Source organism: Oryza brachyantha, chromosome 5 (genome assembly GCF_000231095.2).
Source record: "Oryza brachyantha chromosome 5, ObraRS2, whole genome shotgun sequence".
Classification (NCBI taxonomy): domain Eukaryota; kingdom Viridiplantae; phylum Streptophyta; class Magnoliopsida; order Poales; family Poaceae; genus Oryza; species Oryza brachyantha.
In genome coordinates, this window is record NC_023167.2 from 17,821,895 (window position 1) to 17,849,357 (window position 27,463).

The 27,463-nt window shown below is 42.6% G+C and overlaps 3 protein-coding genes across 3 annotated transcripts; 1 reads left to right on the forward strand and 2 right to left on the reverse strand.

The window, feature by feature from the left end:
• Positions 1-2,574: 2,574 nt before the first annotated feature.
• On the reverse strand, positions 2,575-12,828 carry LOC107304239. Its single transcript, XM_015837459.2, has 7 exons — positions 12,472-12,828; positions 4,963-5,147; positions 4,703-4,861; positions 4,492-4,624; positions 4,169-4,411; positions 4,028-4,101; positions 2,575-3,225 (listed from the first exon to the last, which is right to left on the reverse strand). Exons 2-7 carry the CDS (start codon positions 5,143-5,145, stop codon positions 2,809-2,811), a joined length of 1,209 nt encoding a protein of 402 aa, XP_015692945.1. The 5' UTR covers positions 5,146-5,147; positions 12,472-12,828; the 3' UTR covers positions 2,575-2,808.
• A 198-nt stretch (positions 12,829-13,026) lies between these two features.
• On the forward strand, positions 13,027-20,258 carry LOC102702939 (SWR1-complex protein 4). Its single transcript, XM_040524514.1, has 17 exons — positions 13,027-13,252; positions 13,319-13,414; positions 13,736-13,801; positions 13,886-13,945; positions 14,043-14,099; positions 14,386-14,515; positions 15,041-15,108; positions 15,203-15,295; positions 15,384-15,431; positions 15,788-15,937; positions 16,392-16,502; positions 16,657-16,752; positions 18,374-18,445; positions 18,956-19,010; positions 19,121-19,155; positions 19,627-19,752; positions 19,844-20,258. The coding sequence occupies exons 1-16, from the start codon at positions 13,139-13,141 to the stop codon at positions 19,702-19,704; spliced, it is 1,329 nt and encodes a 442-aa protein (XP_040380448.1). The 5' UTR covers positions 13,027-13,138; the 3' UTR covers positions 19,705-19,752; positions 19,844-20,258.
• A 1,956-nt stretch (positions 20,259-22,214) lies between these two features.
• LOC102715587 (pathogen-associated molecular patterns-induced protein A70-like) lies at positions 22,215-23,725 on the reverse strand. The gene has a single exon (XM_015837193.2). The coding sequence runs from the start codon at positions 23,605-23,607 to the stop codon at positions 22,522-22,524; it is 1,086 nt and encodes a 361-aa protein (XP_015692679.2). The 5' UTR covers positions 23,608-23,725; the 3' UTR covers positions 22,215-22,521.
• Between the last annotated feature and the right edge of the window lie 3,738 nt (positions 23,726-27,463).

A 27,463-nucleotide genomic window follows, 5' to 3' on the forward strand; every position in this document is an offset into this window, starting at 1 on the left:
TATTACATATATATATATATGTGTACATATATATATATATATATATATATATATATATATATATATATATCAAACCGCGGTTCAATCGAAAAGTTCCCGGGCGTGCGCGGCAATTTTGCGATTTGCCCTTGGCCAAACTGCAAAATTACCACCGCACTGTCATTGCTCATCCCCGGCTCCCTCCCCACCGTCTGCCACGTCATCTTTCCTCCCTCTAGGAGGGCGGTATACTTCTAGGCCACGTGGGCCTAAACCACACTACTACTAGGCTTCAAATGAACTAGGGTCTTACATATATCCTTGGAGGAAGAGACATGATCTCCAATACCCAATTGCCTAGGGGACTCCATTTTGAATTCAATGGTACAGAAGGCTCAAAACAAGAGAAAAGCATAAGCGAAAGCTCGAGTCAAATAGTGGAGGTCGCTCGGTAACTCAAATTGGTCAGTCACATTCATTCTTGCTCGAAACAAGTGGGCTATTCCTTCCGGTGCCACCTTTGTTCAATCGAGTCCATGTTCTATATTTCCCAAAACCCATTCGTTCATCGACCCAAGGACCAAAGGTTGCTTGATTGGAATTGAGTCATACTAAGACTACTCAGATAGTTTCCATATACTTGTTTTTCCCGGTTCTACTTGGACAAGGGGCAAACGTGGATATAAACACAATACCACTGAGAGGGGAGGAAAATCGAACAAGCCTTCATAGGCCAATAGAAGGGCAATAAAAAGTCGGATAAGATAATCCCATCGAGTCAAAACATTTGATAGGCCATACAATTAGGGTTGGATGTCGAGCCAACTCCGCTCCGCTCGTTAACTAAACTAAATGAGCTTGCAGCCCGGCTTGGCGTTGCACGCTAGCTAGCTCATTAAGCTCATTAGCCACTGCATTTGTATAGAACCTTTGCGCTATTAAATCTAGACTGCAAATACAAAAACACAATCTAAATTTGATTCCATATCTCCATAACAGATGAAGATTGCATACATTCAATAAACCAAACTAGAAAATACATCGAAGTCACCTGATCACCTCCATAATTCCTATTTTCCAGTTCCAACTTCCAACACAAGCAATCAACCAAATGAATGAATGCATCAATAAAATGTTTATACTCATAGGCACTGATTCACAGTTGCACTTGCACACTTGTATTGCATGATTTCACTCTCACCAATACTTTCATTGTCCATAGTTCTTCCAAAATCCATAAAATGAAAATATGCACTCAAACAAAAGTCCAATAGTCCACAAAAACACATGCACCAGAAGAAGCAAAGGGGTATGCCGATGGAGTCACACCACGAGCTAGCCAACCTCTGTCACGCCCAGAAATTTATACCAATTTTTGAACAATAGCATGCATTCATTCTATGTCCAGAACCAACTCAAGTGCACACTATGATAATTCAGTATAGATCCATCGCCTTAATAAACAAATAAAATAAATAGAGTCTTAACAACACAACGGAAAAACAAAATCTAATGCAGCTTTTCAAAGAAGTGACGACAATGACACAACAACACATGTAACATTGAGCGTAGCATCTCGCCTAATCTTCAAACGACTCGGTTAACGTAGCTTTGGCTTAAGGAGAAAAGGAGAAAAAAAGTAAGGTCAAGTATAACCACCATACTCAATAAGGCACCAACAAATATAAGAAGATTGCATAAGGGTGTACAAATGAAAATACATCTAAGGCTCATTTATATTAATTTGTCTTTGCACGTGTACGAGGAATTTATGTAGTTTGATGTTCCCTATCATCTAAATTAGCTAAGATTGAATTTCTAGGCACATATAGGGGGAAACCAGACTAAGGGTTTCTATGTATCAGATCCAAGACCATGTTTTTTTTAATTTATACAGGTATGAAAATATCAAAATAATCCTGAACTACAAGTGATGAGAGTTTCGACGTATCAATAGAATAACACATGGAGTTGTTGAGGGCACCATGGCAACCACTTTACCTGATTGCTTTATTTTGGTTAGTTACTTTGGCATGATAAAAGATTCTTTAATTCAGGAAGACAAACATTTTCTCATCAAATATGTTCCGTAGCAATGAAGGGCATACAACTAGTAAAAAACAACATTTTAGCTGTGTGATTACTATACATTCCATTTTAGGTGGTGTTTGGATTGAAAAAATTTTTGGAACAAATGTCACGTCAGACGTTTGAGCAGATGTCAAAAGGGGTTTTCGGACACCAATAAAAAAACAAATTACAGATTCTGGCCAAAAAACTGCGAGACGAATCTTTTGAGCCTAATTAATCTGTCATTAGCACATGTTAATTACTGTAGCACTTATGGCTAATCATGGTTTAATTAGGCTCAAAAATTCGTCAAACGATTTCTCCCATAACTATGCAATTAGTTTTTTTATTTATATTTAATGTTTTATTTATATGTCCAAATATTCGATGTGATGTTTTTAGAACTAAACGATGAGGCCTTAAAAAGATAATATATATATAAAGCATCCCGTCGCAACCTACGTGCAGTAGATAAAACAGGATGTCAGGCTAGCAGTTAAGCAGAACATAGGGAAAAAAAATCGGAATACCACTTTTCTTAAAAGGTGTGCAAATGATACCATACGTGACGATCCCAGGTTTTCTAAAAGAGTGTATTTCGGTCCCTGGCGATCAAAACACCGGTACCGACCGTTTTCTAGCAGTTGAATCAAATCTATATGTCATATGAGAATCAACATCACAAGAACGAAGTACTCAAACTGTAGTTTATCTCGTCAGCCACACTCTCGTGAGTAGTTAGAACAGCGAATGTTACTTCTACGGGGCATAATCTGGGTCGTTCGGATCATCATTATCTTCTTCATATGTGAAGTTGGGCGGATGCACATGCGGAGGTCCAGCTGGTTGAGAAGGTTCCATAGGAGCATGGAGAGGTCCGGCTGGTTGAGGCTCAGCAGGCACTCGAGGTGTGCGGGCTCTCCTGGGAACATGCATATCCATTGGGACTTGAATGATCAGGCCTTCAGTTGGATTACCCTCAGCTTGTGCCTCAACCTGTTGCCGTTGTGGATTTACCCGAACATGAGTATCTTGTTCCAGATTTACAGGAGCGTGATTACACGTGCTCTGGTGCAGTTGCGGATTCACCGCCCCCTGAGGATCTCGACTTTGACGCCCAGGCGTACTGGCCCTGACCTCAGTAGTCTTAATCTTGATAATGGTGATGAGGTTCTCCTGCGAACGTTGCACCATAACAAAACGATGTTAAGTGTAAGGATATTTTTACAGCACACCAATTTTTGGTGTGAGCCATAGGTTTTCTTCGATCCAATGGATAATATTAATCTCTCTTACCATGCATAAGGTAGCAGTTCTATAAGGGCTAATATAGTCCTTGTGCGTCATAAATTAATATTAGTGAGGGTGATATGTTAAAACCTTTGTTAATATGGAATAAGCTAATTAGAATAATTACTTTCATTAAACAGTAGCGTAAAATAGGGGTCACAACTCACACATATGCTTATTTGCATGTGTGCGGCATGCATGTTTATATTCTACAAATACATATAAGAAACAATTTGAACGAAGTTTTAAACACGTTTATATTTCAAAAGTGATGCTATATATATGCTCTTTTTGGTGTTTCCAATGTAACCACTTGAAAATTTGGATCTAACAAAGAACCACATTTTTAAATATTCAAAATTGGTTAATCATACACATTTGAGTAGATTTAAATTACAATATTTCAGGTATGTTTGTGGACCGAGTAAATTACTCCAAATAATTATGGTATGACAATCGTATGTTTATATAATGACTTAGTATGCATTCAATTTCCTTGGAAAGCCAAGTTGTAATATGCCCAAACTACCCTTGATCTATGAACGGCCAAGATTAAAAACTCCTCTTACCTCTATGGAGGTAAGATGGAACACTCTAAAAGAACTTGTGTGTAAAACATTGCAGAAGGTAAGAGAAGAACACTAACTAGTGGAGTAGTATGAAATGTTGCAGAACGAAAGAGATTTACCTTCCCGTACATAAAAGGTCGCTGTGCTGTATTTGACCAGTCCAAAACCTGGACCTCCAGCTCCTCTAGCATTCCTGCGATGGTGGAAATTGTACATAAATATTATGGCATAAAAAGGAAAAATCACATGCAGTACTTTACCTAGAATTTTCTGACTTAAGTTTTGAGCTTTTATGGCCCTTTCATTCATCGGACTGTTTGCATCCATTATAACTTGGGCCCTGTTGCTGCAACCCCAGAACCATTTCACCTCCTCAACCGCATTTAACACAATAACCGCCCTGGTAGTAATGCCCACTCTACTTGAAACCTTTCCCTTTGCATCCTTGATTTGTCTTTTAATGCTCCTAAGACGACTTATGGCATCCAGTTCATCGCCATCATCTGCAAACAAAGGCATCTATCAATATCATATATAACATGCATAATATCAAACATAAATTCAACAATTCACCATTTCTTACCTTGTCCCAATGGCTGACTTGCTGAACTGGGAACATCCAAACCGGCAAGTTTTTTGTATTTTTCCAGCACTCGCATCTTCTCCGATATCCTAACCCAGCAAATATCCTCTACCCTCCCAAGTTCTGCGGTCATCTACACAATTGCAATTTTGTTAGTACCTTGGATATATACCACAATGATTTAGCTCTAATTCAAATAAACAAAACTTACTTGTCCAATGGCAGCGGAAGAAAGTTGATTTGGATCATTCACTAAATCATCTGACACACCATTCATCCAACATAGAAGATATGTAAACCCTTTTCGCTCATGAAGAGGAATGCAGAGCAAGTCCCAATACTCAATAATGCGGTCAGCTAAATCTCTAGACTGTCACATGTAAGCAAAAACAAATTGATATTCATAGTAGTTTATAGATATCTGAGCAAATTACAGCAGGGAAAAAAGAACTATAGAACCTAGGCACAGACCTGTGATATCTTGAAAGTCTTCCAAAAGGACATTTTCTCTACCGCCAAGTCAAGTTTCTTTGAGTAGTCATCATCCTCTGGGAGCAAACCGATTTGTTTCTCAACTAGTTCTTGAAAGTCTTCCCCAAGTACCAGGCATATTGAACGGAGCTTCTCAAGCTTTCTCACGATTTCATTGTCCATTTCTGACCAATCTCAACACAAGAGTAACATTAGCAGAGTCATTTATTCACCTCCGATCACACAATACAGCAAACCATAAGCAATTTTTTTGCCGGGCCAAATCATTAGCAAATCATTTGCTTTGGACCCAGACTGTACTGTCTCATCCCAATTTGAGAATCACTCTAGGCAGATCAAGCTACACCCAAAACTGTCCTATCAATAAATCAAACGTGGTAGACTTCTGGATCACTAGGTGCCCGATCTAGGGGTCGTGTATCCACGTATAGAGAAATAGGATTGGTTCTTCCTTGAGTGTATGAGAGACACACACCTGCTTCTTTTGAAGATGAACAGCGCCATGGCGACAGCCGGCCATGGGACGGCCACGGGATCACGGTGACGGCGTCAGCGATTGGGATGATGGGATGGCATCGGCGTAGGCTAGTTCCCCCTACCTTTGCGCCTCCGTATCGGTCAGACTAGCTTAGGGTTTTGGGGAGCACGTGGGTGGCAACAAACTTCGGCTCCTATGCCCCAACGACTCCCCATTTCTTTTATATGGCACAACACAGGAGAGACCAACAACCATTGGTTGGTTGGTGCCCTCCGATCAAGGCACGATTTAGGTGGAGAGGGATGGGACTTCGATCCCCGTTGGGAGATCGTAACTAACATTCTCCCCTTCGATCTCCACCTTTCTCACTTCTCTTACTCATCATTTACTTCTTAACAGATCAATACATGGAGTACGTTTCATCATAACAGTTATCAATGAACTGCCAGACGCAACGACCACAATGCACCTACCCATCTCGAAATAAACACTAGGCCCTTCTTAATCCAATGATCATAGGCTTTCCCATAAACTCATGTCGACTATGTGTTCTCTGAACACATTGGGTGGTAAGCCTTTCGTGAATGGATCCACTAACATCTCTTTGTTCTTGTATGCTCTTAACTTATGGTCTGATCTTAGATCTTCTCTTTCACAACATAAAATTTAATATCAATGTGTTTGGTAGCACCACTTGACTTATTGTTGTGAATGTAAAACACTGCGGGTTCATTGTCGCAGAACATCTTGAGTGGCCTTTGAATGTTGTCGACCACTTTCAACTCGAGTACAAATTTCTTTAACCATTTTGCCTGCCTCGTGGCCTCATAACTAGCTACAAACTCGCCATACATCGTAGATGATGCTATGACGGTTTCCTTTGAGCTTTTCCACGAAATAGCTCATTTTGCGAGAGTGAATATATATATCCAGTTGTGGGCTTTCTTTATCTCCCGCAGAAGACCGCATCTAAATACCCTTCTATCTTCTAGGGAATCAGATCTTCTATACGTTAGCATGAGGCCTTTGAGCCTTGCACATATCGCAAGGCTTTCTTTCCACTCTCCAGTGATCTATTCCTAGATTTTCTCGTATCTGCCAAGAATCCTAGTAACACAAACCTAGCCACTGCGCATACTTGCTTGAGCATATTGCAAGCTTCCGACAGTCGAAGCATATGAAACCTCTTTCATTCGATCGATCTCATACTGGTTCCTTAGACTCTGAAACTTTCCAAATCTATCGCCCTTGACTATTGGAACAGGTGTAGATTTACTCGCATGCATACTGTATTTCTTTAGAGTCTTTTTCCAGATATGCCTTTTGCGATAATCCTAAAACCCCCTTTCTTCTATCTCAGTGAATCTCTATTCCTAAAACGAATGAGGCTTCACCGAGATATTTCGTATCTAAGTTCGAGGACAATGACTTTTTCATCTCCTACAGTAGGTCAACATCACTACTCGCAAGTAGAATGTCGTCTATGTATAGGATAAGGAAAATGGATTTCTCATTTCTAAACTTTGCATATACGCGATTGTCCTCTTCATTCTCGTTAAACCCAAACTTTGTTATTACTTCATCAAACTTCAAATACTGCCTGGAGGCCTATTTTAATCCAAAATGGATTTCTTCATATGGCATCTCATTTGTTCTTTTCCTTCCATGGCAAACCCCTTGGGTTGCGTTGTGTACACGTTATCATATAAATCCTCATTAAGGAACACCGTCTTTACATTCATTTGATGTAACTCTAAATCATAATGAGTCACCAGTGCCATTATTATTCTAAAGGAATCCTTGCATGACACAAGAGTCATCGTCTCATTATAATTTATTCCTTCTCTTTGCGTAAAGCCTTTCACCACAAGTCATGTCTTATATTTTTCTACATTCCCTTTGGAGTCATGTTTTGTTTTGTAGACCCATTTGCGCCTACTGATTTGGCTCCTTTAGGAATTACTTCTAAGTCCCCAACCTTGTTGGTACTCATTAATCTCAATTCATCTTCCATGGTTTCGAGCCATTTGGATGAATTTGCACTTCTCATGGTTTTATCAAACGAGGTGATGGGATCACCCTCTGTTTGAACTTCTTCACTAGCGCAAACTTAGTATTCGCTAGGAATTGCAATTCTTCTCTATTTAAGATCTTCTAAGTTGTGGTACATTTTTTGTTTGGGGCTGAGGTTGCCCTTCCTCTTGCATGACAACTTCTTCCTAAAGGTTCCCGAGTTTTAGGTTCCTCTTGATCATTCGTTGCCACAGGAGAACTAACTTAAGGTTCTTGCATCGGAGCGCTCTGCGCTGTCGATGTAGCAGGAGAACTTAAGGGTACCATGCTCCCCTTAACTTTTCATCCTCCAGTAATACTGCGTGTCTCGTTTCTACAAACCTGGTATACCTACCAGAACAGTAGAATCGAAAACCTTTCGACTTTTTAGGATAGCCAATGGAATGGCAACTGACTTTCTTGGGATCTAGTTTCCCAATGTTTGGGTTAAACAACTAGCCTCAGCTAGATAGCCCCACACCCGTACATAATTTAGCATGGGTTTCCTTCCTGTCCATAGCTCTTACGGTGTTTTCAAGCACCACCTTACTTAGTACTCCCTCCATTTCACAATGTAAGACTTTTTAGCCTCCTAGATTCATAGGGATGCTAATGAATCTAGACATATGTCGGAGTGCAAGCTCCTTGAGCAGGAGTTCACTAAACCCCCTTTTATGGTTCGGCCCAGGGGTGCGAGGTCAGGTTGCCGACAAAACAAGAAAGTGCGAGAGGAATTATACAGGTTCGGGCCATCGACTGGCGTAACACCCTACTCCTGTCGCTTGGTCACTATATGGCAAGTGTTTACAAGCCTTTTTGGGAATGTTTTTCCTCTCCGAGGCCCTTTTCTAAGGGGGGCAGGGCCTCCTTTTATAGTAGTAAGGGGTCACCACAGTCGTCTCAGTCCTACTAACTATAGACGGGTAGGTCATCATTATAATACAGCTGTCGGCTCGTCGCCTTGCCAGGTCGATGTCGCGGCGACCCGCTGGCATCACGCTAGTCTCGGTCTGTCAGAGGGTAGGTGAGTGTGTCAGTCGTGCTATCCCCGCTCAGTCCCATCAACCAGTGGGTTGGCGGAGGGGGCGGCCACGCCTCTCTTGCCTGGTCCCATCAGTCGGTGTCCCGTCCTTAGGGTATGCGTCCGTTTCAGGCAACGGGGTAGCCGCCTTCTTTATCTGTTGTTTGCCAGTCGCATTAAATGTGATGGCGACGAAGTGAGAGTAGGTATCCTGACATGGCAGGGGTGTTGCTGCCCCGTCAAAGGCACCTGCCCACTCCTTACCTCTTTTTCTACGGGAGGCGGCCAGGGAGGCACGCGTGCCTGCACCGCATTAAATGCGGTGCAGACACATGCCCTCGTCTACCACGCGGGTGACGCATGCTCCAGGTCCTCTCACATCGCATTAATTGTGAGGGTTGATTTCTGGGACTACACTCTCTCTTGACGCGCGGGTCCCACAGTGCTCTAGAGACACGCCGGGGGTCGGGGCAGCCCGACCCCGACCCCTTGATCCGGCCGGCCACTGTTGGGGCCCGACGCGGGGGTGCATGTCTCTTGGGGCCCGACCCCCTTCCTTTTGGAACTTAGGAACTTTCGGGCCCACAGTCGCCATGTGCCACACTCGCAGGAATATCCCTGGGCCCATATCACCGACAACATATATATAAATTATATACATCCATTAATTGAAGAATTTAAGCAAGGATAGAAAGACTTACAATATGAAACGGAGGTAGTACTTGATTAACAATATGGACTGCGGTTTTTAACGCCTCCATCCATAGACCTATCGGTAACATGTAGTAACTTAACATACTTCGCACCATGTCCATTAGAGTGCGATTTCTCCTTTCAGCTACTCCGTGCTGCTGAGGCTCGCCTGGTGTAGAATACTGGGCTACTATGCCATTTTCCTGTAGAAAACCTTGCAAAAGGTCCAGGTATTTGGCCATAGGGGGGGTGTGCCAATCGTAGTATTCTTCTCCACGGTCGGACATTCCTATCTTAATTTTTAGATCATGCTGACTTTCGTTCTTTGATTGGATAAATGTAGCCATAACACGGATGATCATCCACTCTTAATTGGAAACGAACCACATATATCACTGTGTGTTATTTCCAATTTTCCTAAACTTTGTACTTTTCTTTGATGCAATCGATGCAATGTTTTGAATCCATAAAGTATAACGAGTTCAACGTTTCTTCTTTAATTAACCATTCAATTCTCCCATTCGAAATGTGACCTAAACGATAGTACGTAATTTCGCAGATGTTTCGTCATTGCATCATTTGCGCTTATTGCTTAACATTCGTGGACGGGAAAGTCGCACTGTTGCATACAACGTTCTTTGCATTTCATCCAACATTCAGATTCATTGAAAATGTTCTCATCTTCATAATTTCTTGAGCTTTGAATTGATACCACTCAACTTCAAAATGTTCTCCCTAACCCATATGCCAATGTACCTCGTTGTTTTTATGGTTTTTGACTAGGGTGGTCTCATGGGCGTTTGGAGAACCAGTAAACTGTTTCCTCACCATCTCAAGGTACTCATTGGCTGTTGTACATGCTGGGATTGCTCCCCTTATTATCTCCACCGTGGAGCTCTACTAACCATTAAGCACTGTTTTTTCTAGCACAAGTCCAGTTAATGATTTGCGAGCTTCGATTTAAATTAATAAATTCCTTTAGATGGATTTTTCCTGAGTTAATTAAGCCAATTATTATTTACGAATTCCTTTTTACGAATTAGGCTTAGGATAAACTCCGGGTGTGACACCCTTCCCCTCCTTCCTTTTTCTCCGGCAAACCAGGATGGCGTGGCGACGCCATCGCACGACACCTCACCGGCGCGGACGTTCGCCTACTGGTGAGCGCGCCATCGTTGAGCGGCTTTGCGTCGGCACTTGGACCGACGCGCCCCCACCCTTTCTCCTTCTGCGCATGGGCACAGTCGAAGACCGACGGCGGCGCTGGCACGGTCGATGACCGACGGCCGGTGGCGGAAGGGACGATCTTCCCTCAGCATCGACGACGATGGCGGTGGCGGCGGTCGGTGGCTCCTTCGACCGATGGCATCGCTCGCTTGTCTTCCCGCATGGCTTCAACGACAGCCGGCGGTGGCAAAGGGTTTCTTCCCCCGGACGTGCACGACGACTGACGGTGGTGATGAACCGGTTAGGATTCAACCTTCCTTTCATTTTCTTTTTCTTCGATTTTCGTTTTTCTTTGGGGATAGGATCCCCTTTGGTTTTGCTTTCCTTCCCCTCTCTAGATCGACACCTAGGGACGGCTCTGATACCATTGATAGACTTATCGATCGCTAGGTGCCCGATCTAGGGGTCGTGTATCCACGTATAGAGAAATAGGATTGGCTCTTCCTTGAGTGTACGAGAGACATGCACCTACTTCTTTTGAAGATGAACACCGCCATGGCGACGGCCAGCCATGGGACGACCACGGGATCACGGTGACGGCGTCGGTGACTAGGACGACGGGATGGTGTCAGTGTAGGCTAGTTCCCTCTACCTTTGCGCCTCCGTATCGGTCGGACTAGCTTAGGGTTTTGGAGAGCGCGTGGGTGGCAACGAACTTTGGCTCTTGTGCTCCAGCGACTCCCCCTTTCTTTTATATTGCACAACGTAGGAGGGGCCCACAACCATTAGTTGCTCGGTGCCCCCCGATCAGGGCACGATTTAGGTGGAGAGGGATTGGACTTCGATCCCCGTTGGGAGATCATAACTAACAAAACAAACTCAGCAAATGGTCTGAACCAATGCCATCCTCAATGCTTAAGCCCGCACAACGACACATGAGAAAATTGCTATTTTGGCCATGAAAGCGAACGACTTCACTAAAATGGTCTCAGAACTGCGGGCTTCTCTAAAATGACCTTATATCCAGTGGCATTGCTTTCAAATGACCATCAACCAAATTAGTAATCAAATTGCCCCTAAAATTTTTTTGTCCGCTTGTCTTCTCCTCCTCGCTCTCTTTTGCTTTTGCCTCCTCGCAGCCGGTCGGCAGCCACCTCGCCAGACAACGAGCTCCCAGCGCCGCCGCCCATGCCGCCCGACACCGCCGCCGTTCCACCGTCGAGTCCTTCTTGGCGTCTGACGACAACGCCACCGCAGGCGCGGCCGCCGACAAGGACATGAGAAGCCCGGAGTCTAGGCTATCCCCATTGACGTCGGGCGGCAGGGCGGCGTGGGTGTCTGGCGAGGTGGCTGCTGGCCGATAGCGACGCCGGCCATGTCCGACCGCACAAGAGAGATAGACGAGGAGAAGAAGCACAAGCAAACTTTTTTTCCGAGGTCAATTTGGTCACTGTTTGATTAATGACCATTTGAAAGCAGTGTCACCGGACCTGTTTCGAGGAGCTTCTATCAGCTGCAGCTTTTGTCAAAAGCTGTTATGCTAGAAGCTGCCCTAAACGGTCCATAGCTGGTGAGAATCTATAGTTACAGATTCTAAAAAATAAACTAAGAAACCAAAAGTCGGAGAAGGAAGCCGGAGAAGGTGGGTTCTAGAGCTTTTCTAGATTCTCAGAAGCTAGCTAGCAACCAATTACTTCTCAAAATCTAAAAACCCTCCCAAATAAGCCCGTAGGGTCATTTTAGAGAGAAGCCCAAAGTAGCATTTCTCTAGCGGCACAGACAGGAGCCCTCTTCATGAAACAAAACCCCCACACAACCAAACCACCACACGAGAAGCGAGGGTACGCGCGCCTTCAGAGTTCAACCCCTGCGCGTCATGGAACAAGTTTCCGCCTCACGCACTGACGCACGAGGAGACGATCCAATACCACGCGCAAACTAAGATAACCAGCAAATGCAGCACACAATCCACACCCATCAGATCAGAGGGGGGCACGAGACGATCAATCACCACGCACGCGAACTAACAGACGCGAGCAATTGCAGCAACAGTGTCAGAGGGGGAGAAGCAGATCACCGTCCGCCGATTCCGCCGGAGCGCCGAGACGAGGAGCGCGCGGCGTGGTGCGTCTACTCCTCCTACGCGCACCGCCTCCTGTCCCCCTCCGCCGATTCCGCCGGAGCGCCGAGACGAGGGGCGCGCGGCGTGGTGCGTCTCCTCCTCCTCCGCGCACCGCCTCCTGCCCCCTCCGCCGATTCCGCCGGAGCGCCGAGACGAGGGGCGCGCGGCGTGGTGCGTCTCCTCCTCCTCCGCGCACCGCCTCCTGCCCCCCTCCGCCGATTCCGCCGGAGCGCCGAGACGAGGGGCGTGCGGCGTGGTGCGTCTCCTCCTCCTCCGCGCACCGCCTCCTGCCCTCCTCCTCCGCTCCGCGCCTCGCCGTTTCACCGAGTGAGCCAGAGGTTTTTATGGGGTCTTGCGCGACAAGCCGCCTCCTCTTTCGCGAGATAGCCGTACGAAGGGGAGGGGTCGAAGTAGCAAAGGCCGTAGGAAGTTGGGCCGGCCCATTTACAAGGCCCATAACTATTTTGGGCCCTGCCCCTCTCGCGCGTCACGCTCACGCAACGCAGGGGCGGCGTCCTTCGATCTCTCTCCCCTCCCCTCCCATGTCGCGCCACGAGCGCTAGAGCAAAACCCTAACCCTAGGTCTGCTCCTCCCTTCACCTCGCTCTCCCCTTCCGGCGCCATGGACGCGAAGGACATCCTCGGGCTCCCCAAGACCGCCTTCCCGTCCGTCCAGGAGAAGAAGACCCGGACGCCCAAGGAGCCGCAGCGGAAGCCCGATGGCGTCTCCCGCGAGGTACGGCCCCGGCCTGATCCCGCGCTTCTCGCTGTTCGTTAAGTGCTAATGGCTGCGGGGGTCCAGGTGTATGCGCTCACCGGAGGAGTGGGAATGGCGCCGCTCATGCCGACCGTGGAGGCCTCGCACCTGAAGCGGCGACCAGCTGTTGAGAAGGAGAAGGTGAGTGGATATATGCTGAAATTGGGTAGCTGTTATATTAGCCCTTGAACTGAGCTGAATGTTTAGCTTGGTACACCAAATGCATAATATGTGAAATTTGGTAGTAGTACACTGTTCATGTGGTTAAACTTGGATAAATGAAATGATGATTTGATTCAAGTGCAACTTCTGTTTTGAGTTGGCGGTCAACCCAAATCTGCAGATTGAATTCGATTCATATATTCACGTCCATTGTGTCATATGGGCAATTCCAGCAAGGTATTGTGTGCTCACATTTTGATGGAGCTTATTGTATTAAATCTGGCCAAAATATTTCTGCAGGTAACATGGCAGTGGCTACCTTTCACGTCCTCTGCACGGTCTGACAGCCTTCAACTATACCATTGGGTCGGTTTCCCATGCATTAGTAATATGGTATACATATATATATGAAGGGAGCTATCTCACAAGCTCACCATATTGATTTTTCAGGTTAGAGTTGTAAATGGTGCTCCACCAACTGGTGACTATCACTTCGCAAAATACAACAAGGTAAGAAGTACATTGTATTGAATACATCCTTTAGCAAGAGGCCTTCATATTCTAAGTTGGTGCTTACTCAATTTTTGCTTGTCCTTTCCTATTGCAGAAGGCAGATGTTCTCAAATACAATGATGAGGAGTATGAGAAGTATTTAATTGATCCTGTAGGTATTGCAATAATAAAATTTTATAAAAGCATTTAAAAAAATTCTTATGTTGCTAATAACCCTTAAATGAATCTTATTGAGCTCTTGAATACAACTGATCACAATATTGGAGAGTTTGAAAATTTTACATAATTATCTTACCATCTCACCTTTATATGTTTGTTTTATGGCATTTGTGTTCCTTTTGAGTAGTTGCAAGCATGTTTTATTCATTTGGAAATATTATTTGTAAATTTGTTATTGAAAATCCTTTTATGAAGGATCATTGGTGTTCTCATTTCAGGCATGGAGTAGGGAAGAAACAGACCAACTATTTGAACTATGTGAGCGCTTTGACCTTCGCTTCATAGTAATAGCAGACAGGTTTCCAACTGATCGCAGCATGGAGGATTTGAAGAGTCGTTATTATTCTGGTACCTTACATCTTGATATATCTCTATGCTTAGATTGTGTCCACCACAAAATTTTCTTTTACTGCTACTTTTAATGTTTTGTAGATGAATTTACTTGGTCAGAAGCCAACAAGTGATTTGCTGTGGTTATTCTATTATTTCTATCTGTTTTTTTTTATTCATATGTGAAACAAGAACACTTACTAAATTGTCAGTTCTGTTTCACTTCCACCAAGTTTCCTTTTTATCATATCAACCAGAATATTGGTCACATACTCACATTACTTATGTATAATGGGAACTATAGAAAAGGTTGCATGCACAAATTGATGTAAGCAGTCTATTGCTGATTGTCCCATTATACACCCTTACCCTTCTTATATAGAGTAAGGTGGTTGTGTGGCATGTTATTTAAAATAATAAATTAACTGCTGAATCCGCCATTATTATACTTCAAATTCAATATAATTCTATGCTAAAAAAACAGTCTGTGCATTATTATTTGCTTTTGTGAATTCTACACCAGTACTATTTTTGTTATTGCAGTTACTCGTGCTCTTCTGATTGCTAGAGCTCGGTCATTTGATGAAGTTGCTGGCAATCCTCTTGTGAAGGTATGTGTTGATCGTGTTACCTATGAATAATCAGGTAATTGATATCTTATGTTTTCCCTTGTACTTACATTTGCCCATCTGGATTTCTTATCAGGAAACATTCAATGCTGCTCATGAGACTGAGAGAAAGCGTGCTTTATCTGCACTTCTCTCCCAGACAAAACAGCAAGAACGAAAGGATGCTGAGGTGAGAATTTGCCGATGGTGATATTATGTGCAGCTAACTTATGCAGATTCGAATGTTTTGTGTCTGATTACAAGTGTTACCTTTTCAGATTTTAGCAGAAGCAAAACGCATTATGGAATCTCGTGCTGCTAGCAAAGTGAGTAATCAGCACATTTAATTCCGTACATCTCACCAAAAGTAAATCTTGAGCAAAAATTTTCTGGTGGCAATTTGTATTATATTTGCAACATGAGGTTTTTTTGGTGTTCTTTTGTGAAGCAACAGATGACAAATTTTTTAGATACCTTTAAGACTGTAGTCTGTTCAAGCAAACATCATTTAGGCTTTCGGCTTTCCCTGATGCCTTCTGTCATGTAGGGATGATAATGTTGCTGACTAATAAACCTTTAAATTTTGATGGTAGTTAGTTTCTAGAGATATAGACTGCCTGATCTATCTGGTCAGTGGTCTGGATTTTACATGCCTTTAAGCTTTCGAGGATTTCTTTTGTAGCATACTGAGGAAGTGGGAACATTGGCAAGCTTTGATAATGCTACGGTTTCTGCTGATGGTGTATCTCCATTGAGCAATGCCCATCCGTCATCAACTGCTACACTTCAAGCTGCGCCAGTGAATAGCTCCATACCTGCTTCACTGCGAATGGTAACTTTGAAACATTGATTATTACTCTCTATCTCTGATATTGAGTTGCTTGATGAGTTAAAATTTTGTTTGTTACAGTAAACATTTTGTTGTTTTTATTTAAAGCTACCATTCTTTTGTCCCATTCTGTTGATACCACATTTTCCTATCTGTTACCTTACCATATCATAATGTCAACATTAAAATACATATACACTTATGCTTTCTGAGCAATTATGACATGTCCCATTTATTCCTGAAAAATAAAGATGATAATAAGTTATCTTGCTCATTGCATTCTGTTATTAGGATTGTGCTAAACTCAGCATAAGTAGACCTTATGTTAATTTTATCACTAGGTGTCTTGTTCTTATTAACAGTGGGTGTCTTTTAACTTTTAAGAGCATGAAAATTAATATATCACTCTGCGCACTTGTCTTTTTAGATGATTGATTTGGTATACATTCTTTTACAGCTTCGAGTGTATTTGAGAACCCAAGCACTTGATCAAATGGTCCAAGCAGCAAGTGCCTCGGCTGGCCTTAGAGTTATCAAAAGGGTTGACCAGACTTTACAGGACCTTGGGGTTTGTTTTCTTGACATCAATTTGTACTTGATATGCACCAAACTGATAGTTTTCAAGTTCCTTTTTGTTATAGTTATTGATTTGCACTGCATTTTCTCTTGTTATTTCTTAACATAAATAGATACATGCAATTGTTCACATTGTTTCTCTGTAGGTTAATTTGAAGCCTAAGGTCCCGACAAAAGCTGTTTGTGTCGAACATCTTGAACTACGGAATGAGATACTTACACTGCTTAACTTACAGAAGCAGGTACATTTAGGAAGCTTGTGATCGCCATATTGCTATCAAAGTTAGCATTTCCTAGAGTAGTCATTAGCAATCTGCTTTTAATCCACAATTTTAGGTTCCCATCCCAAATGTACCACTGTTTTATTGGAAAGCACCTGTTGAAGAATATCACTAAAATAAGGGCAAAATCAATGATAAATGTTGGTTCTTGTGATTTACTTTCTTGAGAAAATTAGGTATATAGAAATCATCTTCCCTCTTTAGATACAATTGAATTGAAATGGTTAGGTTCATTTCAATATTATCCTAACTTCAGAAATGTCCTTCAAGTACCTTCCGTTGCCTCCTATTAATCCACCTAACGGCAACTAAGCTAGATGTTTTACGTGATTTGACTTTATCCTCCCTGCTATCTTCTCCATGTTGCCCATAATCTCCCTTGTTGCTAAGCAAGCTGTGGTTGCTTCCTCCCTTCTCTGCCTATCTATCTGTCCCTGTCTTGCTGCCCATGACCCATCTCCTGCACCTTCCCGTGAAGAACACACTGCTGCAATCGACAAGTGCCTTGACTCACCCTCCCTTCCCAGCCGCTTCTCTGCTGATAGCGTGCCACTGTTGTCCCCAAGGAAGCTATCTCACTAGCAAACACCTTCCTGTGGATTGAGTGCCTGGCGCTGCTTGGTCATCTTAGCATTCTAGTGATATTTGTGGCATGTAATTACAAGGTGTTGTTTGCAAGCATTACAACTTCACTAAGCTTGCATCTCACAAGTAGAGTCCAAACCATCGCCATTAGCACAATCATCCAAGACACCAGGTGTATGAAGTGTGTATCATGGGAGCCTGTCCAGATTTCGACTGATACGTGCTCTCTTAAATGATATCGGCACTACGTAATTGTAGTCAAAATTCTATAATTTGTATAACTTAGTGAAGCTGCTCTATTGGAAGTTTATCATTACTCTATAGCTTTCCGAAGTGAAGGGAGTGAGCAAGAGGGGGCCACTAATCTGAGAGATGGCTACTGGAGGCATTCTTGGAGGCAGCGACCATGGCAATAAGGGGGGGCATCATTGTCCTGGTAAAAAGAGGAACAAGGGAGAGGGTGAAGGATAATGTCGTGCCTCAGTGAATAATTTCCCCACTAGGCCTTTGGATTGTTACCATTCAAAAAGTCACCCGCTTTAGCTAAATCTTAATAGTGCAATCTTAATAGTGCAATCTTTCAATTTCGTTAAAGTGTTCTATGGAAGTTCAATGGTATATAGCTAATGTGGTGATCTTTGGATGGCATGAAACCATTTTTTCCGATATCTGTAATCCCTTCGGAATGAGAGAAATGAAACTAAAATTCCAATCAATTCAAACCAACGCTTAGGGATTAAGATGTGTTTTGTTACCAAACAAACCCTTATGGGGATGTGATGGGAGGCAGCGAATTGATATTTGGAGGAAATCTTTGAGGTTTGGAATGGCATTTTGAGGAAAATTTGAAGTTTGGATGGTATTAAAGTGAACTAATTTATTTCAGTGACATATATTTATCTAAAGAGGGAAAGTTTGAATGGTATATGCCTTATTTGCTCCAACCGCTTTTCCTTTCATCTAATACATTGTTCTCTTTTACCTTTTGTGTTAACAGCTGCAAAATAAAGAGGCTGAAGTATCAGCCAACAGAGAAAATTCCTTTACAGAAGCACCAAGCACACCTAAGGTATACTTCTACATAAGTGAACCTTCTTCAAGAAGTATGGGAACTAGGTCGTTCTCTAGCATGCTCACTTTGGAATGTTGTACTATAACAGCATATCGCAGTAATGATATTGAAAATCTTAGTGAATCCTCTTTTCTTGAGAATAATAAAAACGTGGGTTACTAAGGTGGGACTGATAGAGAGGAGAATTTATGAGAACCTGGAACACAGGCTGGCCCAAGCTCCTTGCAGCTCCCTGACCACTCGGCTACAGTGACGTTCTCAGAAAAGTTTAGTTAATTATTAACAGGATAGTGTGAAGCAGTGACAACTGAAGTATTCAGTCGGGGGTGTTCTATGACCAAAATGGGACATGGGGCCAAAGTAAGAAGGCACGGGTTTTGGAAAATTCCCATAATTTACGTAGTTTAAAGTTGAATAAGAACCAGCATTAATATGAGTATATGGCTCAAATAGAAATGTGTATTGTATCGTTGTTCTTTAGCTAATAACTTTACTGTTTGTTTGCAGCGTGCTAATAGAGATGTTGATAGACCCTTTGTTCCTGATACTGTTGGGTTTGTAGGTAATTTTGGGAAATACTTGTTGATTTACTTTCTTCTTGCCTCTTCAATCTGATTAGGCCTATACATATCTATTAACATTTTGTGTGTTGTTTGCTTCATGCTACCTCAGGTGAGAGAGCGGGCAAGCGGGACCACAAGCGGAAGGTTTGTTCTTATCTCTGTGATGATTTTCTTAATATTTAGTTTCTTCTTTAATGTATGTCTGGCGCATCTTACTTATCTTCTAAAAGTTCTAGTTTGAGGGGAGGCAAAATTTGATTGATATCCAATTGTTCAACTGTTTTGACTTTCTAAAACCAATCCATTTGTACATACCATCCTGGTAGGACATTCAGGCAGGAACTAACTTTTTTTGTTTTTAAATTAGGCATTTGAGAAAGTATTGATGGTAGGAATTTGAAAAATGACTTAAGTATTGTCCTAAACATCAAATATTTATTACCGGAGGGAGTACTACGCATTATTTCTGCCCTAAAATGCTTGCATTCTGGAATGCTCCCTTTGACTATCAGCATTTGGTGGTATTTTAGAATTCAGGGACTTGACTTTTTTGTCTACTATAATACACTATGATTTCTTAGTTTCATCTGATACATTTGTGATCATTTTTGCCAGACTGCTGGAAGATTTATGGATGCACCTCCCTCGCCACCCCAGTCTAAGAGGCCCCGGAAGTTGAAAGCATCTGATTGATGAGTTTCAGACTAGGCTGCACAAAAATCTATAACCCAGCACCCCCTGGTATGCCATGTTAGCTTGAATTGAACTTGCACTTGACCATCCATTTCTCACTTCATTTTCATTGTTGACAACTGGACCTTGTATCTGATAGCGCTATGGATCACTCCATCCTTCCTTGGAAGCTTCCCGGAGAGCACTTTCGCCAAGGATCTCTCGTTGGTAGGGGCTTTTCTTGTCTGTTGTCTGTACAATGCTTCTGCCCTGATAAAGCTTTTTTCGTACTCCGTCGAGCGATGAGATGACCAGGTGGAGGCAGCTTCGCCTCACGGAGAAGTGATCGCCTTAACATCTCCCCCTACTTAACGAAGTGCAGATAACTGTTTCTTTTGTTTGTTTGAGCTCTAGCAACCGTTTGTAAAGAAAATGTGTAACCTGGCAATACCGTATTTGGTATAGTACTTTATTTGTAGAACTGAAACAACTGTCTACTCCCAATCATGCGTGTAATCTTGGGCAATACAATGAAGAGCCCTGCCCCCCTATATGCAGAGGTGAGCCGGTTCCCACGTGTTGCTAGTGTTACGTAACAACTTTGTGCAGTTAGGTTAATCACAACAGGCGTATTGTTTCGCTTATTCTTATGTTATTCACATCGTCTATTATTAAGAATTAAAAATATTGGTAAAGCTTTATGCCTATTGTTAGCAATTCAAAAGCAAATATTTTAATATAAACCATGATGAATAAAAAATCAATTTTAAAATTGATATTTAGGTACAAGTAGTCAGAAACAGCAGAAGGAAATACAGTGCCAGCACAGTTGATAGTGAACGCCATGTTATATTAAATGTTTGGACACTAATTAGAAGTATTAAATATAGACTATTAATAAAATCTATTCTATACTTTAGATTATTTTACAAGACGAATCTATTGAGCCTAATTAATCATGATTAGCGAATGTAATGCTATATTAAACATAATTAGGCTTAAATATTTATCTAATAAAATAACATTATTTATGTAATTAGTTTTGTTATCAGTCTATATTTAATATTTCTAATTAATATTTAATATTCATGTGACAACAGACTTAAGAAATTTGCTAGATCGAGAAGAAAACAGAAGGGGGCTGCATCATTCAGGACGAGGTCGACGTTTTTGTCCTCCCGTGGAGACGCACAGATCGACGTCTCGAGATGCCTGGACTTGCCCCTAGGTACTTCAGTGCGATGGATTGAGACGTTGCTACGCTCTGGCCGTCCGTGTACCGATCGACGGCACGGATCTGATAGGATATGCTCTGGACTCGTTTCGTCATGCTGGCAACGGCATAGAATAGATGTGTCACGACTTGCGGTTGGCAAATTTTTTGCCTTCTCGAGTGGTCCAGTGGACGTTGCCACCTGCGTGGCTGCGTCTGTGGCACGCGGCCGAGAAGACGGTTTGGAGGAGGCTTCACTATTGAGCACCGTCGTGTTTGGAAAACACCCTTCGCTGCCTAATTCACCCAAGTCGCTAATCCAACTGCCTGATGCGTCTCAGCAAGGATGGGATGCGTTCATGTTACCATGTTTGTGTTCTTCTAAGCAGCTTATTTATTGATTACTTTTTCGGTTTTTACGTACCTACTTTCAAACTGCTAAATTATAGGTGTTTTCAATATATATATAAGTGTATCGTCTCACAATTTTAAAACAGATATTTAGATTTATGGTAGTTAATTCTATCTCTTATAATATTTTATCTTTTTTATTAAAAAAACAACTTATGTATTCTCGAAAAAAAAACACAACCTTATTACTTAGGCATGACAGTAGGGCATTGTATGTGTGGAGTCCTACATGGAGTGGTGGTTGAATTCGTTACCACTTCTTGTGCTTGACTAGTTAAGTTAAATCGAGAGAAAATGACCTTACAAAAGAAAAATCGAGAGAGATGACTCAGATGAGACGTAGCCAGAGATACCTGATGAAGTGATGAACGGTGGCGTCTGAATAGAACCGAGCATATATTTTGGCCGCTTGACACGTCATAATTAAATCCTAATAGAATTAAAACATACACATATACAAACTTCAGGTTGGTATTTACTACTCGTAGTGACCTCTCACTCTGTGTGCTGAAAATGCTGGTTGGTAGTGCAGACCACACATTTACTTTGGACAGCAACTAATCCTAGCATGAGACTCGTCCAGAGAAATGAGAGAACGAGAGCTCAGTTTCATCCATCTTGGGAGACCATGGCCGTTGGGTCATCTGCATGGGCCACCGTGCCCAAGATCCTAAACTTGCTCCCAAATTAATTAGTTTTTCCGAGGTCAGAGCTGCATCAATGCATCATCACAAAGATCAATCCCAATAGAAAGAGACACCCAAACCACCTCTCCTGTTAACATCATTCCCTCACTGTTCAATCAGCAAAACGCCTATCGCCTCCAGGGTCATTATTGCACGGTATATCCGTAAATTTACGATGAAACATTTATATACATGTTTTTCACTTTTCAAAATCAAAGATTAAAAAATAAAATACGATAAAAACAACTTTAAAGTTAATATTGGAAATCTATTTTTTTTGCTTATAAATATAAGCAATAGCAAAAAATGAAATGTGCTCGTCTGTTGATGGAAGCAGACAATGCATGATCCTCACAAACTCACAAGCGAATTCTGTCAAGACAAAAACCTTGCAACTAGTATTATCATAGTGTAATTAACACCATATATATAATCAAATTCTTGATTGATTTAGCACTGCTACTAATTAATCAACAGGGAGCATGGCGAGCTTGCTGCAAACTCTTCTTTGTTCTTGGTGAGCGATGGCTACTGCTTGCGGAGCATCTCCTTGTAGTTGAGCAGCGAGTTGAGCCTCTGCAGCTGCAGCTGCTGCCTGAATTTGTTGATGAAGTCGTCGGCTCTGGCGTCCACGCCGTCGTCGGCCTCCTCCGCCGCCGGCTCCTTCCTCGCCTCCGAGCTTGATTTGGTCATCTTGGCTTCCGACGCCGCCTGCTTCTTCGTCTTCGGCTCCGACCGGCTCCTGGCGTAGTGCGCCGACTGATTCTTGTCGTCTGCGGCAGCGTCATGTGCGGGCGTTGCTTCTGCTGCTGCGGCGGCGAGGTCGCCGGAGCGGAAGCTGAGGCTGAACGAGCGGAGGCGGTCCAGGACGGATGACGTGCGCGCGAGCGGCGCCGGCGCTGGTGCCGGAGGAGGGACGTATTCTTGCTGGTGCGGCGGATCTCGCTGCTTCGGTGTAGAATCGTCGATGAATTCGTCGGCCCTCCCGTCGATGGTGGCCTCCTCCGGGAACGCCTCGACCACCCTCGCGGTGGCCCTCACGACCTCCGCCTTCCTCACCTCGGAGCTCGAGTTCCTCAGTCTCGACTTCGCCTTCTTCTCCTCCTGCGCCGGCGCCGGTTCCGACCGGCTCCTCGCGTATTGCGTCTGGTTCACCTCATCCACCGCCGGAGAGACCACCTCCTCCTCCGCGTGGCTCGTCGCCGCCGCAGCAGTGGCGAACTCGGGAGGGAAGTCGCCGGAGCGGAAGCGGTAGAGTCCGAACGAGCGGAGCCGGTCGAGAACGGAGGACGTCCGCGCGAGCTGCGCCGGCGCAGGCGGCGGCGGAACATACAGCGTCCCCTGCTGATGGCCGTAGTACAGGCCGCCGCCGTCGCCGTACTCCTGCGGCAGCTGCAACCGATCATCATGACGCATCATCTCTGGGTGCCCGGGGCCGCCGTCGTGGTGATAGTACTGCCCGTACAGGTGCGCCTGCCGCCGGCGGCGCTGGTGCGAGCGCGAGGTGAGCGCGATGGTGCCGATGACGAGGTTCACGACGAGGAACAGCGTCGCCGGCGTGAAGTAACCCCGTATCGTCGCCCACGCCCCCGCCCCCGCCTCCGCCCCGTCCATCGTGACACAGAGAGAGCACCAGCACCGACGACGACGACGACGACGAGGCGCACGAGGCGGAGAGCGCGCGAGGTGGCTGTGGGGATTGGCGTTTCCTGTGTGGCGCGAGGAGGAGGAGTTGCGGCGAGCGGTTAAAATGGGGGTGTGGGAAAGCGAGGCGGGAGTGACACGCGGCGCGGCGGGGGAGGGGGGGGGGGGGGGCTGACTTGGTGGGTGGAAAACGTGGGGGATCCAATGCGCGGCGGCGGCGAGCCGACCCGCCGGGATTGCTGCATCCGCATGGCATTTTCCGGGTTCCGGCGAAAGGCAAAAAAGAACGTGTAGTCGCACGCGTAGGGAGTACTCTGATACTGCAGTAGCAGCTGGACTGGAGTACATGTCACTGTTGCAACTCCAACCGGCCTGGACCGCGTTCTCCTAGCCCCCTAGGGTGTTGTAGCCGAGTAGTTGAAGGTAAAACGAAAAATATGGCTAACCAAATGTTAAGTCCGATCATTGTTGAATAATAATCTGAAGACGTACTTAAAAAGTCCATACACGTTCTCTTCCCCGCATTGTACGTGTGTTTGACAGAAAAACAAAAAATCAAATGTTTGATCAATAACAAAAGTGAAAAACATTAGTGTGTGAATAATCGGGTATTAAATGTTAAAAGGTTGAAATGGACTTATTTGATTTTAAAAGAAACTTTTATGTGGAAAATTTTTATATAAATTTTATGGCTTAATAGGTTGAAAAACATGCTAGTAAATAAATTAATAAGGAGAGACTAATAAAACATTGATCACATAAGGACTATAGTTAAATGAGCTATTATAATATAGACCTTCTTTTAAAATAACATAATTTTCTAAAATATTAAGTAACATTTTGAAGACCAGTTACAGATCTAAATGTAGCTATATTTTGATATAGATAAAATAATCTCGAACGTGCATATACGGTATTTAAAGTTGACATTTTCCACGGAGCAACCCGAAAGAATAATACTCCGAGTACATCAGATGCTACGATCTAATAAAAAGATAAAAAGAAAAGCTGCCTGGCATGGAGCATCGTTTAAGAACTGTACTTTAAGCGCCGGTGAACTACGGAGTACTAGTAGACAATTAGTACTACCTTCGCACTGAAATAAGACCATTTTTCAGTTTTTTATTCAATGTTTTGACTCTTCGTCTTATTTGATTTTTTTTACGATTAATATTTTTATTCTTATTAAATAATAAAATATAAATAGTACTTTATATGAGACTAATTTTTTTAAGCTTTTGTATAAATTTTTTAAATAAGACAAATGGTTAAAAGTTAGAAACGGAAAAAACGAAAAATAGAGTTATTATGGGACGACGTAGGAGCAATTAGCTAAAGGCACATTGACGTACATGTGCCATCACGTGTTGCTGGATCGATCAGCCAGCCAGTCAGTCAGTCAGTCACTCCGGGGTGTACGTTCCTGCTGTAAGTCAACGTGCTCCCGTAGCACACGTCAGTCCTTGATTATGATTAGTGCACTTAACCGACGCTATCATGCCACCTAAGCTGGGGGATAAACCGATAACCTGTCCCTAAATCTCCATGTATTTTCGCTGTCTTCATTTGATGGTCGCTTTCAGCGGCAGATGGATCATAGATAATTAGATATGATAACGTATCAAGTCCAAGTGTCCAACCATATCTTTGCTTCGAACGCAACCTAACGTCCAGGCAGGCTCCACCGGATATCCTTTACCGCCATCTAGGTATGCAATTTTGGAACGATTGTGCGTTTTTCTTTATCCAGATTATTTTTTAACTTTTGCGTGCTTGCTTTTCGAACGATTAAACAACATCTCTTTATTAAACTTTTTTTATATTGATGTTGAGTTTCTTCTTTTTAAATATAATATATTAGTTAACTTTATTGTTTATATTTTAATAGCTATTATAAAAATTAGATAAAATTTTATTCTTATGTAAGAAAAGAACGTAAGTGATATCTACAGAGATTAGAGCAGATACAATAGTAAGCTATAAGCCAGCTATAAATATATTTTAAATAGTAGACTACTAATTTGTAGCTAGCTGCAACACTTTTTCCAAGACGCAATATATGTATGATATGCGGGACCATGTATTAATGTTTCGTAGGTTATATGAATTAGCTATTAGATTGACTATAGATAAATTAGAACTAGTAGTTGGCTATTAGATTGAGAGCTAGTTCAATAGTATAGCCAATTGCTAGCTTAATTCATCTATAGTAAATCTAATAGCCAATTCATACAAGAGTTAACTACAAAACATTAATATATGGTCTCATATGTCATACACATTGCGTCTTGGAGCTCGTGCTGTAGCTATAAATTAGTATCTCATTGCTCTTCTCTCTTATCTTATTTCTTTAAAATATGTTTATATCGTCTACTGATTTAGGAGCATGTACCGATGTACGTCAGAAAACCGTTTTGCTGATAGTGTCTCGTGATTTAAGAGCGGCACGATTTAGAAATATATATAATAGGACGATTTCGAAATGATTACGTGCAAGATCTTTTCTTTTTTTAAGAAAGAAGGGCGGAGCCATTCCCTGTACAAGATTTTTGATCGATACATATTTCAGAGTAAACGGCTTGTGTACTCTTGCTGGTTAATTTGCTGAGGCCCGTTATAGTTGGGCAAAAGCCCATTTATATTGGTGATTCGCCATCATTCGTTGAGGCCCATTCTAGTTGGGCCTGAGCGGCGCTGTGTTACGTGCAGCCATTTATATTGATCCTCAGCGGAAGTCTGACGCACGTTAAAAAGTTAACATATTTTTTCAACAATTTTTGAAACAAATAATCAAACGTGTTCAATAAATCAACGATGTTATGATTAAAATATAGAGGGATGCATTTTTTCAAGATAACATTTTTCACATGGATATTTTTTTCTACTAGATACTTCATATGATATAAATTATTCCTACGTATAAATTTTATATACATCGAATTTCTAACCTAAATTGTAAAAATGCTATATGAATTTGCATACATACCAGTTCATATGGATTAGTACTAGCTTCGGTTTATTTATAGTCAATCTAATAGTCAATTCATACGATAACAATCTACAAAACATTTACTATATGTCTCACCTATCATACACACTATCTTGGATTCTAGGCTGAAGCTGGCTATAAATTCATAGTACATTGTTTATCTCTCATCTGTTTTTTTATCTTCTTAATTTTATATATATATATATATATATATATATATATATATATATATATATATATAGCTTATAGTTTGTACCTGAACTAAAGGCTGGAACGATTCGCCGGATGGACCTGATAAACCTATCCGTTTTGTGTTGAGTTGTAACATCATGGCGGTTGACCGTTAACGTGGGTATCACGTGGGGAAATGGTGATTTTGCTGTTTGGATTTACCACGTCAGTTTAGATTTCATTTTTAGCCATGGTTTGTTCCTTAAATACTTTATTTTTATCAATACTATATTAAAACTTAATAAAGTAAAATATAATTTATCAGGATTTAGTAAAATAGAGGACATGAATTAAGGTTTGAAAAAGCAAATGACCTTTTCTGTAGACAAATACGTGGTAAAAAAAAGTTCTCTACTTATTTAAAGGTGGAGTTGTCCACCCAGCGTCATGTAAAAAATACTGTTTTTAAAATATCAAATAACTTCTTTTAAAAAATGTTTTTATTGTCATGTTCAGTCATCGTTAATCACACCAGTTATAAGAGTAGTACAATACGATGCGGTCTGATCCCACCGTCACCGTGTCGTGTCCGCCCCGTCGTCGGTTGGCACCGCCTACCAAGGAGAGAGATCACAACGGGCCGACCGACGCACAGCTCTACTCTAC